At 44.2% G+C, this 15,571-nt stretch overlaps 1 protein-coding gene across 1 annotated transcript in view; it reads right to left on the minus strand.

Moving 5' to 3' along the window:
- Positions 1-7,391: 7,391 nt before the first annotated feature.
- Positions 7,392-15,571, minus strand: part of POGLUT2 (protein O-glucosyltransferase 2) — a 116,306-nt gene continuing 108,126 nt past the window's right edge. The window contains exons 9-10 of the mRNA XM_044285641.1: positions 9,135-9,239; positions 7,392-7,674 (exon numbers count right to left, since the gene is read on the minus strand). Coding sequence (XP_044141576.1) covers positions 7,657-7,674; positions 9,135-9,239 — 123 coding nt within the window. The 3' untranslated portion in view covers positions 7,392-7,656. The remainder of the gene's footprint in view (positions 7,675-9,134; positions 9,240-15,571) is intronic.

Raw genomic sequence — 15,571 nt, forward strand, 5'->3', positions numbered from 1 at the left:
AAACTTTTCTGGGCCTCCTCCTCAACATGGGCCTGACAAAAAAGCATGAATTGCGGTCATATTGGTCCACGAACCCAATTCATCACATGCCCATGTTCTCTGGTGCAATGTCCAGGACACGATTTGAGACCATCCTGCGTTTCTTGCACTTTAGTGACAACACCGCCTCCCGTCCCAGAGGCCACCCTGCTTTTGACCGGCTCCACAAAATTCGGCCCCTCATAGACCATTTCAACCAGAAATTTGCAGATTTGTATACCCCTGAGCAAAACATCTGCGTAGACGAGTCCCTAATACATTTTACCGGGCGCCTTGGCTTCAAACAATACATCCCAAGCAAGCGCGCCCGGTATGGGGTCAAATTGTATAAGCTCTGTGAAAGGGCCACAGGCTATACCCACAAATTTCGTGTCTATGAGGGAAAAGATCAGACCCTGGAGCCGGTCGGTTGCCCTGACTACCTGGGGAGCAGTGGGAAGATAGTTTGGGACTTGGTGTCACCCTTATTCGGCAAGGGGTACCATCTTTATGTGGACAATTTTTACACAAGTGTGGCCCTCTTTAGGCATTTGTTTCTAGAACGGATTGGCGCCTGTGGTACCGCGCGAACTAGTCGCGCGGGCTTCCCCCAACGGCTCGTTAGCACCCGTCTTGCAAGGGGGCAGAGGGCCGCACTGTGTAACGAAGAACTGCTCGCGGTGAAATGGAGAGACAAGCGTGACGTTTACATGCTCTCCTCCATTCACGCAGACACGACAATACAAATTGAGCGAGCAACCCGTGTCATTGAAAAGCCCCTCTCAGTCCACGACTATAACCTCCACATGGGAGGGGTGGACTTCAATGACCAGATGTTGTCTCCGTATTTAGTTTCCCGCAGAACCAGACGCTGGTATAAGAAGGTGTCTGTATATTTGATTCAATTGGCGCTGTATAATAGTTTTGTTCTCTACAGTAAGGCTGGGAGAACTGGATCCTTCCTCAAATTTCAGGAAGAGATCATTGAGAACCTCCTGTATCCAGAAGGTTCCGTGGCCCCATCCACCAGTGTAGTTAGCCGTCTACACGAGCGACATTTCCCCAATGTCGTTGCTGGTACCTCAACCCAACCGTCACCCCGAAAAAGATGTCGTGTCTGTAGCAGGAGTGGAATAAGGCGTGACACCCGGTATTTCTGTCCTGACTGTCCTGACCACCCTGCCCTATGCTTAGGGGATTGTTTCCGAAAGTACCACACACAGGTACACCTAGCATAGGGATCACATCTCACCAGGATAGGCACACAGGGCTATTAGGGCCCATTCACTCACACAGCTGCTGCAAACGTCTCCTTTCACATGGGACAAAGTGCATAACGCACTTCGCCACATCTTTGGGCGATTTGCGCTTTGCACATTGACCCATGGGGGAGGAGAGGTTTGTTCTATAAAGGTAAAAAAACAAAAAAAAAAAAAAAAAAAAACACCAGTAAGCAAAATGTTAATGTTTAGTTCAAAAAGTTAAAGTTTATGCATTCTGTTCCAAAGTTAATAAAATTATTGCGTTGCGGCCTGGTTTTTTCTTTTTTTTTTTTTTTTCTTTTTTTACCTTCCAGGTGGACCAACCGATGAACTAGCTGCAGCACCGATGTGCATTCTGACAGAAGCATTGCGCTGCTGTCAGATTACACGCAAGTCGGTGTATGCGGCGCTGCAAGACGGGATTTTCTCCTCTGCAGTGACAGATATGTTTGCCGAGGCATACGAGCTGAGGAGGAGGCGGCGTTCCTATGCTTTGGCAAGCACTTTGTATATATATATATATATATATATATAAAAAAAAAAATCCCGGCAATGATTTATTCATCCACATCGATTGATGTGAATGGAGAAATCTGGTTTGCCAGGGCATACGAGCTAAGTGGGTATGGATGTTGGGCGGAGCTCCTATGTCCTGGCAGACGCCATTCCCCTCCTTTTTTTTTGGCAGAGATTTTTTCATCCACATTGATCGATGCGAATGAAGAAATCTGTGCCGTTCATTTTTTTCTTTCAGCCCAGAGGCTGAACGGAAAAAATAATCTCATTACCTGTATGCTCAATATAAGGAGAATAGCAGAAACTCCTAATGCTGGCCATACATGTAATGATTGCGGAGACCCTCAAATGCCAGGGCAGTACAAACACCCCACAACTGACCCCATTTTGGAAAGAAGACACCCCAAGGTATTTGCTGAGGGGCATATTGAGTCCATGAAAGATTTTAATTTTTGTCCTAAGTTAGCAGAAAGTGAGACTTTGTGAGAAAAAACTAAAAAAAAATCAATTTCCGCTAACTTATGCCAAAAAAATACATTTCTATGAACTCACTATGCCCCTCATTGAATACCTTGGGGTGTCTTCTTTCCAAAGTGGGGTCACATGTGGGGTATTTATACTGCCCTGGCTTTTTAGGGGCCCTAAAGCGTGAGAAGAAGTCTGGGATCCAAATGTCTAAAAATGCCCTCCTAAAAGGAATTTGGGCACTTTTGCAGCCTAGATGCGCAAAAGTGTCACACATCTGGTATCGCCGTACTCAGGAGAAGCTGGGGAATGTGTTTTGGGGTGTCATTTTACATATACCCATGCTGGGTGAGAGAAATATCTTGGTCAAATGCCAACTTTGTATAAAAAAATGGGAAAAGTTGTCTTTTGCCAAGATATTTCTCTCACCCAGCATGGTTATATGTAAAATGACAACCCAAAACACATTCCCCAACTTCTCCTGAGTACGGCGATACCAGATGTGTGACACTTTTTTGCAGCCTAGGTGGGCAAAGGGGCGCATATTCCAAAGTGCACCTTTCGGATTTCGCAGGCCATTTTTTACAGATTTTGATTGCAAAGTACTTCTCACACATATGGGCCCCTAAATTGCCAGGGCAGTATAACTACCCCACAAGTGACCCCATTTTGGAAAGAAGACACCCCAAGGTATTCCGTGAGGGGCATGGCGAGTTCCTAGAATTTTTTATTTCTTGTCGTAAGTTAGTGGAATATGAGACTTTGTAAGGAAAAAAGAGAAAAAAAAAAAAATCATCATTTTCCGCTAACTTGTGACAAAAAATAAAAAATTCTAGGAACTCGCCATGCCCCTCACGGGATACCTTGGGGTGTCTTCTTTCCAAAATGGGGTCACTTGTGGCGTAGTTATACTGCCCTGGCAATTTAGGGGCCCAAATGTGTGAGAAGTACCTTGCAATCAAAATGTGTAAAAAATGCCCTGCAAAATCCGAAAGGTGCACTTTGGAATTTGGGCCCCTTTGCCCACCTTGGCTGCAAAAAAGTGTCACACATCTGGTATCGCCGTACTCAGGAGAAGTTGGGCAATGTGTTTTGGGGTGTCATTTTACATATACCCATGCTGGGTGAGAGAAATATCTTGGTCAAATGCCAACTTTGTATAAAAAAATGGGAAAAGTTGTCTTTTGACAAGATATTTCTCTCACCCAGCATGGGTATATGTAAAATGACACCCCAAAACACATTGCCCAACTTCTCCTGAGTCCGGCGATACCAGATGTGTGACACTTTTTTGCAGCCAAGGTGGGCAAAGGGGCACATATTTCAAAGTGCACCTTTCGGATTTCACCGGTCATTTTATACAGATTTTGATTGCAAAGTTCTTCTCACACATTTGGGCCCCTAAATTGCCAGGGCAGTATAACTACCCGACAAGTGACCCCATTTTGGAAAGAAGACACCCCAAGGTATTCCGTGAGGGGCATGGCGAGTTCCTAGAATTTTTTATTTTTTGTCGCAAGTTAGTGGAATATGAGACTTTGTATGAAAAAAAAAAAAAAAAAAAAAAAAATTTTCCGCTAACTTGTGACAAAAAATAAAAAATTCTAGGAACTCGCCATGCCCCTCACGGAATACCTTGGGGTGTCTTCTTTCCAAAATGGGGTCACTTGTGGGGTAGTTATACTGCCCTGGCTTTTTAGGGGCCCAAATGTGTGAGAAGTACTTTGCAATCAAAATCTGTAAAAAATGACCGGTGAAATCCGAAAGGTGCACTTTGGAATGTGGGTCCCTTTGCCCACCTAGGCTGCAAAAAAGTGTCACACATCTGGTATCGCCATACTCAGGAGAAGTTGGGCAATGTGTTTTGGGGTGTCATTTTACATATACCCATGCTGGGTGAGAGAAATATCTTGTCAAAAGACAACTTTTCCCATTTTTTTATACAAAGTTGGCATTTGACCAAGATATTTCTCTCACCCAGCATGGGTATATGTAAAATGACACCCCAAAACACATTGCCCAACTTCTCCTGAGTCCGGCGATACCAGATGTGTGACACTTTTTTGCAGCCAAGGTGGGCAAAGGGGCACATATTCCAAAGTGCACCTTTCGGATTTCACCGGTCATTTTTTACAGATTTTGATTGCAAAGTACTTCTCACACATATTGGCCCCTAAATTGCCAGGGCAGTATAACTACGCCACAAGTGACCCCATTTTGGAAAAAAGACACCCCAAGGTATTCCGTGAGGGGCATTGCGAGTTCCTAGAATTTTTAATTTTTTGTCGCAAGTTAGTGGAATATGAGACTTTGTAAGGAAAAAAATAAAAATAAAAAAAATCATCATTTTCCGCTAACTTGTGACAAAAAATAAAAAGTTCTATGAACTCACTATGCCCATCAGCGAATACCTTAGGGTGTCTTCTTTCCGAAATGGGGTCACTTGTGGGGTTTTTCTACTGTTTGGGCATTGTAGAACCTCAGGAATCATGACAGGTGCTCAGAAAGTCAGAGCTGTTTCAAAAAGCGGAAATTCACATTTTTGTACCATAGTTTGTAAACGCTATAACTTTTACCCAAACCATTGTTTTTTTGCCCAAACATTTTTTTTTATCAAAGACATGTAGAACAATAAATTTGGTGAAAAATTTATATATGGATGTCTTTTTTTTTTGCAAAATTTTACAGCTGAAAGTGAAAAATGTCATTTTTTTGCAAAAAAATCGTTACATTTTGATAAATAACAAAAAAAGTAAAAATGTCAGCAGCAATGAAATACCACCAAATGAAAGCTCTATTAGTGAGAAGAAAAGGAGGTAAAATTCATTTGGGTGGTAAGTTGCATGACCGAGCGATAAACGGTGAAAGTAGTGTAGTGCCGAAGTGTAAAAAGTGGCCTGGTCATGAAGGGGGTTTCAGCTAGCGGGGCTGAAGTGGTTAAAAGACAGCACGGCCTAGATTAACCCGTAAGATACCAGCGCCAAACTGGGACAGAAATCCCAGCGCCATACAGCTACAGCGCTCTGATCGGGCGGGTGCAGGAGCTGCGCCCACCCGATTAGCTACAGGGGTCCGGAAGTCACTGATAGTGGGACCCCTGCTGTATGCGCTGGCATCGGTGAAAACACAGATGCCGGCGCATTAACCCTTGCACTGCCGCGGTCAGCGCTGACCACGGCACTTTCAGTATACTGCCGGGTGTGGCGTGTCCATCAGGTCCCCGCGCTGCTGTGACGGGGACCCGATGGCAGAGAAGGCAGCCCGATTCCTTCCTTAGGCATCGTGGCTGCCTTCCGTGAGAGCCAGTCTGTAATACACTTACAGCCAATGCTTTGTAAAGTTGAAGTCCCAGAGTGGGAAAAAAAAATAAAGTAACAAAAAATAGGGAAAAAAGAAAAGTAGACATATTAGGCTACTTTCACACTGGCGTTTCTGGGTCCGCCTGTGAGATCCGTTTCAGGGCTCTCAGAAGCGGCCCAAAACGGATCAGTTCAGCCCCAATGCATTCTGAATGGATAAGGATCCGTTCAGAATGCATCAGTTTGCCTCCATTCAGCCTCCATTCCGCTCTGGAGGCGGACACCAAAACTCTGCTTGCATTGAAAACGGATCCGCCTCCCATTGACTTTCAATGTAAGTCAAAATGGATCCGTTTGCATTATCATGAAAAAAAAAATGTTCGTGGTAATGCAAACAGATCCGTTCTGAATGGATACAATTGTTTGCATTATAGGTGCGGATCCGTCTGTGCAGATACTAGACGGATCCGCACCTAACGCAGGTGTGAAAGTAGCCTTAGGTATCGCCACGTCCATATCGACCCGCGAACACCGTGACAAAAAAAGTAAAAAACACAATTTTCTGGTCACCTTGCCGCACAAAAAGTTTAATACCAAGTGATCAAAAAGTCTTATGTACCCCAAAATTGTACCAATCAAACTGTCATCTCATTCTGCAAAAAATGAGCCCCTACTCAAGAAATTAAAAAAATAGGCCTCTCAGAAAATGGCAACACAAAAACAAGATTTTATTCTGTTTAAAAATTATTTCACTGTGTAAAACTTAAAGGATAACTGTCACACTTAGACCCTAATTTCAATTTTCATATATGTAATTACTAATAAGATGATCTTCCAGAATCAGTTACTATTAGACTCACTTACCCCGTATTTAATAAGATTCAGCCCTTAGCAACCAGTCTGCATAAAACTGCAATTTCACTATTCAGTTAAGATGGCCGTCACTGCCCTCCCCCTGAGGCTAATCCCGCCTTCCCTTACTAGCCAGCAACAATAGCCCCCCCCCCAAAAGTGTCAGTAACCAGAGCCCTCCCCCCTAAAGGGTTAATCTCCTGCAGCACAAAGGGGTGCTCTTACCACATGTTGCTTCCATTTATACACTGAGCAGACGGCAGATCTCCCTTCCCTGGTCTGCGCTGCTTCCACTCTGCATTCTCCAGCTCTGCTGTGGTGATTTAAAAGTTTCCATACATATGGAATAGTGGATGTAAATTGTGTCAGTCCTTCAACTCCTCTTCATAATCTTCTGAGAACAATCTGCTGCCAAGGTTGTTAAGACTAACTTGATATGAACCAGATACTGTTTTGATGTCGCCCACTAAGTCCTCATGCACACGGCCGTGGCGGTATTGTGGCCCGCAATGTGAATGGGTCCGCAATCTGGAGCTGCGGTGCGGAACGGAGGCACAGAACCCCACGGAAGCACTACGGAGTGCTTCTCTGGTGTTTCTGTCCGTGCCACCGCACCGCAAAAAAATTTCCAGACCAAAGCAAGGGAACTCTTATTGGCTACCATGGGCAATAAGACCAAGTTTTCTGTTAGCCAGTTTTAATAAATGAGATCTTTAAATCAACCTTAAAATAAAATAAAAAAGTGGATGAATAGCGCCTGTCCATGAGTAGAGGTGAATGGCCACATAGGTACAAGCATGGCTATAGTAGAGTTGATAAGGGGGCATTTCCCTTCAGGAACCCAATGCTGCAGGTCACTATGCCACCCAGTGCTGTCTACTTGGTCGTCTACAGCAAAATGAACTGAGAGGAAGAATGCTGGTGGACAATCCATTATTACCATGCTTTCATCATTCATCAAAGGCACAATATAAAATCATCTAGCTAGAAACCTTTATTAATCCAGCTGTTTAAAGACTGAGTGATCTGTTTGACTGCTGCCCCTCTGGAGAAGTTACTGCATCCACCTGAAAGTTTAAAACACCAGGATTTATTTAAAAAAAGATTTCTCTTGTAGAAATGGGGCAGAATATTATTGTGCGTTGTCTGGCAGTACTGTATCGACTGTACAAAATACAGCTGTTTTATAAATCCCCAAACTTCCAGCGCTCCGTGTAATGGAAAACAAGAACCCTCTGTTAGCATCAAAGCTCATCCTTGACCTGCAAGATAAAAAAAATGTTTTTCAAGTTTTTGTCTAAAAGTACATAACAAATGCCTATTTTTTGTCATTTAGTAGTGCCCCTAGAATCCCAGCATGGCCCCTTATTTCTGCATCCCCTTCTCTTCTCAGACACTGATCAGACTATGGCTGGGATGATAACATATTTTTTGGGCAAAGGATAGAAAATTTCCGTTCTGCAAAAATGAAATGTGTAATCTGATTGGTTGGTATGAATGACACAGATTTTGTATTAAGGATTATTTATGATTGCCTAGAGAAGTATTCCTTGCAAAATCCCATAGAAGCACAATTGCTAATGTATCACTGTTACAGCGATATATAAAGTGTAAGACTCTGTTCAGACTGTTCTGTTGGAGCCTCCACAGCAGACTCTGTCATGTTTGCCATGACAAATAGTGCAGTATACAGCACCTTTTTCCTGTTAATATTAAGGACACCTCAGGGAAAACAGAAATACCCCATTATAAGTCACAAGAGATGTTAAGTACCAGTGATGGCCGTCTTGCAACAGGTGATTTGGGCTTTTGTTATATCTGGATCCACAGCAAAAATGTGAACAGAACCTTATACAGTGTATATGCTTTATTCACAACTCAAACATGTGGGTTATAGCTAGCATAGTTCACCACTATTTGTGCACAGAAAAGTGGTGTAAAACGTTTGTAAAACAGTCAAAGTCAGGAAAGTCTCGCTCCCCTGTCCGACACTGGCATGTGCAGAACTGTCATCGGCTGAGTTTAAAGCTAGCTATGCACGTCAGCCATGTAATAGTAATATTCTCAGGACAGGTCATCAATAAGTGATCAGTGGTGGTCGGACTTCCAGCACCCCCACTGGTCAGCTGTTTGAAGAGGCTACAGCGTGCTGTGGCCTCTTGCTAGACCAGTAACTTCACTGTTATCAGTCTATGGCCTAGGCACAGTTCAGTCCCATTCAAGTCAATCAGGTTGTGCTGCAATATCAAGCACAGCCACTATCTAATCGATGGTGCTGTACTTGGTTAGCTGCGAGGCGGCCTCTTCAAACAGCTGACTGGTCTGGTGGGGGTGCTGGGAGTCAGACCACTACTGATCAGATGTTGATTACCTATCCTAAAGATAGGTTATCAGTATTAAAGGGAATCTGTGACTACGATTCTGGACTATTACTTGCAGTAATACATGAGGAAGGAGTCCAGTTTAGCATTTTTTTTATTTTCCTACTGTCCTCTGTTCCCCCTACTATCAGCACTCAAAGCTGCCCTGAAATACACAGTCCAGGCTGCTGTGCCATACCATCATAGTGGGGAGGACTCCTTATCTGCAGTTCTACTCATATATTACAGCAGATAATAGTCCAAGATTGTGGTGACAGATTCCCTTTAAACACCTGGAAATCCCCTTTAATAATACTTAAAAATATATGATGTGATGAACAGAGTATACTGTTTTTTCTCACCTTATGCCTACGACATTCACACGGAAAGTAATTCTCTGACGTATTCTCCACTTTTTCCATCCCATCTCTTATTTTCGGTTTACTCACTTGCAGTTTTGCATAAGTCTAAATAAAATGAAAGACATTTAGGAGCAATGATCTGGAGGTATAGCCATACCATTACTGAGCATGACTATTCAGACACACTGGAAATACTCCAGCACATGCACTAAATGGATAACAAACCCTTAGGCCCCTTTCACACGGGCGAGTATTCCACGCGGGTGCAATGCGTGAGGTGAACGCATTGCACCCGCACTGAATCCGGACCCATTCATTTCAATGAAGCTGTGTACATGAGCGATGTTTTTCACGCATCACTTGTGCGTTGCGTGAAAATCGCAGTATGTTCTATATTCTGCGTTTTTCACGTAACGCAGGCCCCATAGAAATGAATGGGGCTGATTTTCACGGATGGTTGCTAAGGAGACGAGGGATGAGCAAAACGGGACGACATTTACTTTATTATTTTCCATTATAACATGGTTATAATGGAAAATAATAGCATTCTTGAATACAGAATGCAAAGTCAAATGTCAATTAAGGGTTAAAAAATAATAAAAACCTTACTCACCACATCCACTTGATCGCGCAGCCGGGATCCTCTTCTTTGTTCTTCTTGAAGGACCTGCAAAAGGACCTTTGATGACGTAATTGCGCTCACCACATGGTGAGCGCGATGACGTCAGCGAAGGTCCTTTTGCAGGTTCTTCAAGAAGAAGAAAGAAGAGGATCCAGCCTGTGCGATCAAGTGGATGGGGTGTGTAATGTTTTTATTATTTTTTAACCCTCACTTGACATTTGACTTTGCATTCTGTATTAAAGAATGCTATTATTTTCCATTATAACCATGTTATAACCATGTCACTATACATGTACTGCAGATGTTGAAAAGGGGTTAAAAAAAGCTGCAGCAGGCAGGAATGCAAATCACAGAAAGCATGTGACATTCGTGAGATTTGTTCTAAAAAGTACAAGCAGCAACCAGTAATCCCAGCTGCCATATAAATGTCATGTGGGAACAGGCCATTGTTCCATAGAGCTACAAAAAAAACCCGCATCACTCCAGACTACTGGTGACCGCATTTTCTTCATCTTAAGTTACCGAAATATTAGATCTATTTCTGCAAATTTTATTCAGCAAATCTATAGTTCAATTAATCATCACAAACAGGTATTGGTAGCAAGTGATTCAATAAAAACATTTTTAAAGGGGTTGTCCTAGATCCTCTGTTTTTTCAACTTCCATATAGGTGCATGGGGGTGGCCGTGCATGAGCAGCTGCACACCCATCAGATCAGGGGGCCCGTTCTGGAGATAGAAATGGGTCCCAGAGGTGAGACCTTCACCTTTTTTGTAACATTTGTGGCACATCCTAGAGATATGCATAAATGTTGAGCTATAGAGCCCTATAGATATGAAATAAGCAGAAGCACATATGCTTGACCATTGTTCCATTCATTTGAGGGCAACCCCCATTATCGTGATTGTTGGATCACCACCAATCAGACACAAAGTAGACACACAGAGGAAGATTTATCATCTGGCTTGCGCCAGAAAATTGGCTTTAAAAAGCTTTTTAAATGTGACTTTTTGAAGGAAAAAAAATAGCAAGTATCTCTTTGTACGCTGCCTTCGCCACTTTTCCAGAAGGGGCGTGACAATGGTGGGAAGGGGCGTGGTCAACAGCCAAGACAAATTTATCTTCATTTACACTAGTTCTGGTGGCAAATAAAACCATAAATCTACATCAGTTCTGAGCTGTTGTAGATTTCTGTTTAGGCACACAGACTGCCTGAGGATACGCCTAATTTATGATGAGGCCTGTGCCTCATCATAAACTAGGTACATCCTCCGGCAAAGCAGGGGATATCAAGACCAGAGCAGAAATCACCGTTCTTGATAAATCTCCCCCATAGTTTAAAACTTGCGGCAACCCCTTAAATGTTTCTTCTACTGCCACTGAGAAATCAAGAGACTAAGGGCCAGATTTATCACGACTGACAGCTCACTCCACTTTAACATATGGCTAAAGTCAGTTTTAGCCAAGTCAGATTTATGATCGGCTGTCACAACCAGACAGCTGAGAAGCTCTGACAGAAGCCTTTCAGAACCTCCTCCTTGAGTTCTCTTTGTTGTGCTGTTCAGTTCCTCATCTCGTTAGCCTCTCTCAGCTGTCATGGAGTTGGACTGATTGCATCCCTTTAAATTCCGCCCCATAATGCATTACTGGGCGGCTTATACTTCTTCCTGGAGTGTGTGTGCATGCTCATCCTGTTTTCCTGTCTGCTACAAAGTTAAGTGCTGAACATTTATCTGTTATTTTCTGTTTGCTGGATCCCAGGTGACCCTGACTCCCTCCGTGTCTGGTGTAGGGAGCCGGTGGTCGTGTCCCCTCACTATTGTAGGGTGTTCAGGGGTCTCCCCTTGGTTCCTTAGCTTTGGATCCAGTGAGTCATATATGCATGTTGCTTTGTCTTGTTTCCTGTACACCGTCCGTGACATTATAAGCCGCCAAAACCGTCTCAAGCATGGATCCGGTTTCACTTTTGGCTGAACGCCTTCAGGGTCTTTCATTGGAGGTAGCTGATCTCCGCAGGACTTTTTCTCAGCTTCAAGTGACCGGTTCAGCTGGCATTCATGAAGTTTGTTCTGAGCCTAAGATCTCGCTCCCTGATACGTTTTCCGGGGGTAGTGAGAATTTTGTGCGTTTTAGAGAGGCTTGCAAACTCAATTTTCGCCTTCTTCCCCATTCCTCTGGTGATGAGGAACGGAGGGTGGGGATCATTATATCGCTGCTCTGGGGTAACGCTCAGTCCTGGGCCTTTTCGCTGCCGGAGGGGGCACAGCCCCTCCATTCAGTGGATGAATTCTTTTTTGCCCTGGGTCAGATATATGATGATCCGGATCGTATTGCTCTGGCTGAGTCTAGACCACGTCTATTATGCCAGGGTAAACAATCCGCAGAGATATACTGCTCAGAATTTCGGAGATGGGCAGCTGATACTGGTTGGAATGATGCTGCACTCCGAAGTCAATTTTGCCATGGTCTTTCAGAGGGATTGAAAGATGCATTTGCCTTTCATGAAAGGCCTATTTCCTTGGACTCTGCTATGTCTCAGGCCGTTAGTATTGACAGGCGTCTTAGAGAGAGAGGAGAGATCTCTCCTTCCTGTCATACTCAGTCCCAGGACAGTGCAGCGGTCCCATTCTGTGCGCAGGGGTCTCAGTCGCTGTCAGCCCCTTCTGAGCAAGAGCCCATGCAGCTGGGGTTGATTGCTTCTGACAATAGAAGATTCAGCTCGCATGGGAGGGTTTGTTTTTGTTGTGGAGGTATAAATCATTTGGCAAATGTTTGTCCCTCTAGGAGATTCAGGCAGTTCTCTGGGAGTAATAAAGAAACAAACAGGAAAAAATCTTTTAAAAATGTTCCGTCTGTTACTATTGGCAGGGTTGAGGCGGAAATTGAAGGTTTTCCGTTTGCTTGTAGTTCCCGTTTTGTCCTGCCTGCTAGGGTGGCGCTAGAGAGCAAGAGCATTTTTTGTGAGATTTTTGTGGATAGTGGAGCAGCTGTCAATCTCATTGATAATCAATTTGCGATAACTCATGGTTTCCAGGTGCGCACTTTGGGAAAGGATATACCTGTTTTTGCTATTGATTCCGCTCCACTTTCTCAGAAATCATTAAAGGGCATAGTTCACAATATCCGTTTAATTGTGAGTGATGCTCATCTTGAGGATGTGTCATGTTTCGTCCTTAGCGGTTTGCCTACTCCTCTAGTTTTGGGGCTACCCTGGCTCACTAAACATAACCCCACCATTGATTGGCAAGCGAGGCAAATAAATGGTTGGAGTGACTTTTGCAGAGAGAATTGCCTCACGACATCTGTTTCTGAGGTTGCTACTAAGACTGTACCATCTTTTCTCTCTGAATTTTCGGATGTCTTCTCTGAGAGTGGAGTTCAGGATTTGCCTCCACACAGGGAGTATGATTGCCCTATTAATCTCATCCAAGGCGCCAAGCTGCCTAAATCTTGTTTATACAATCTTTCCCAACCTGAAAGGATCGCTATGCGTGCTTATATCTCTGAGAGTCTGAGAAAAGGACACATACGACCCTCGAAGTCACCTGTTGCCGCTGGTTTTTTCTTTGTTAAGAAAAAAGATGGTTCTTTAAGACCTTGTCTGGATTTCAGGGAGCTGAACAGTATCACTATTTGTGACCCTTATCCGCTTCCTCTGATCCCGGACCTGTTTAACCAGGTTGTTGGGGCTAAAGTCTTTTCCAAATTAGATCTAAGAGGGGCATACAACCTGGTCAGGGTCAGAGAAGGAGACGAATGGAAGACGGCCTTCAATACCCCTGAGGGCCATTTTGAAAATTTGGTTATGCCTTTTGGTTTGATGAATGCCCCAGCCGTTTTTCAGTATTTCGTGAACAGCATTTTTTATCATTTGATGGGAAAATTTGTATTAGTGTATTTGGATGACATTTTGATTTTTTCTCCTGATTTCAAAACTCATAAGGAACATTTACGTCAGGTCTTGCTGATCCTGCGGGAGAATAAATTATATGCGAAACTGGAAAAATGTGTCTTTGCGGTTCCAGAAATTCAATTTCTGGGGTTTCTTCTCTCCGCTTCTGGTTTTCGCATGGACCCCGAAAAGGTCCGCGCTGTGCTTGAGTGGGAGCTTCCTGAGAATCAGAAGGCGCTGATGCGTTTTTTGGGCTTTGCCAATTATTACAGGAAGTTTATTTTGAATTATTCCTCTATTGTTAAACCACTCACTGATATGACCAGAAAGGGGGTAGATTTTTCTTCTTGGTCGGTAGAGGCGCATAAGGCTATTTCTAATATCAAGGAGAGTTTTGCTTCCGCTCCCATCTTGGTGCAACCTGATATTTCTTTACCCTTCATAGTTGAGGTTGATGCTTCTGAGGTGGGTGTGGGTGCGGTCTTGTCTCAGGGTTCCTCTCCTGCCAAATGGCGACCGTGTGCCTTTTTCTCAAAAAAACTCTCCTCCGCAGAGAGAAATTACGACGTGGGAGATAGGGAATTGTTGGCCATCAAGTTGGCTTTTGAGGAATGGCGCCATTGGCTAGAGGGAGCCAGACACCCTATTACCGTATTTACTGACCATAAAAATCTGGCCTACTTGGAGTCAGCCAAGCGTCTGAACCCGAGACAGGCCAGATGGTCTTGAAGGCAGATGCCCTGTCACGTTGTTTTCCGGGAGGCGGGAATTTTGAAGACCCGGGTCCCATTTTGGCTGAAGGTGTGGTGGTCTCTGCTCTCTTTTCTGAATTGGAGGCAGAGGTGCAGGCAGCCCAATCAGAGGCTCCTGATCTTTGTCCTCCTGGGAGGTTGTTTGTGCCTCTCGCTTTAAGACACAAGATTTTTAAGGAACACCACGATACGGTCCTTGCTGGGCACCCGGGGGCAAGAGCCACACTGGATCTCATCGCTCGGAGATTCTGGTGGCCTGCGCTTCGTAAGTTGGTTGAGGGTTTTGTGGCAGCCTGCGAGACTTGCTCATTCACGGCCATCAGGTCCTCTCCTTCCCTTGCCCATTCCTTCCGGTCCTTGGACACATCTGTCCATGGACTTTATAACGGACCTGCCTCGTTCCTCGGGGAAGACTGTGATTCTGGTGGTGGTGGACCGTTTTAGCAAAATGGTGCATTTCATCCCTTTTCCTGGTTTGCCCAATGCTAAGACGCTGGCGCAGGCATTTATTGATCACATTGTCAAATTGCACGGTATTCCTTCAGACATAGTCTCTGATAGGGGCACGCAGTTTGTTTCCAGATTCTGGAAGGCTTTCTGTTCTCAGCTTGGGGGTTCGGTTGTCATTCTCTTCTGCTTTCCACCCGCAGTCGAATGGCCAGACAGAGCGCGTCAATCAGAATCTGGAGACATATCTGCGCTGTTTTGTGGCGGAGAATCAAGAGGATTGGTATTCTTTTTTGTCCCTTGCTGAGTTTGCTTTAAATAACCGTCGTCAGGAGTCCTCTGATAAGTCACCTTTTTTGGTGCATATGGGTTTCATCCGCAGTTTGGGACTTTCTCTGGAGAGGGGTCTTCTGGTTTACCTGATGAGGACAGATTCTCCTCGTCTTTGTCATCTATTTGGCAAAAGATTCAGGATAATCTAAAGAGCATGAGTGAGAGATATAAGCGTGTGGCAGATAAGAGACGTGTGCTTGGTCCGGACCTGAATGTTGGTGATCTGGTGTGGTTGTCTACCAAGAATATCAAGTTGAAGGTTCCCTCCTGGAAGTTGGGTCCTAGGTTTATTGGGCCTTACAAAATCCTGTCTGTCATCAATCCTGTTGCCTACCGTCTTGATCTTCCTCAGACTTGGAAGATCCATAATGTTTTTCATAAGTCCTTATTG

Source organism: Bufo gargarizans, chromosome 3 (assembly GCF_014858855.1).
Source record: "Bufo gargarizans isolate SCDJY-AF-19 chromosome 3, ASM1485885v1, whole genome shotgun sequence".
Taxonomy (NCBI): Eukaryota; Metazoa; Chordata; class Amphibia; order Anura; family Bufonidae; genus Bufo; species Bufo gargarizans.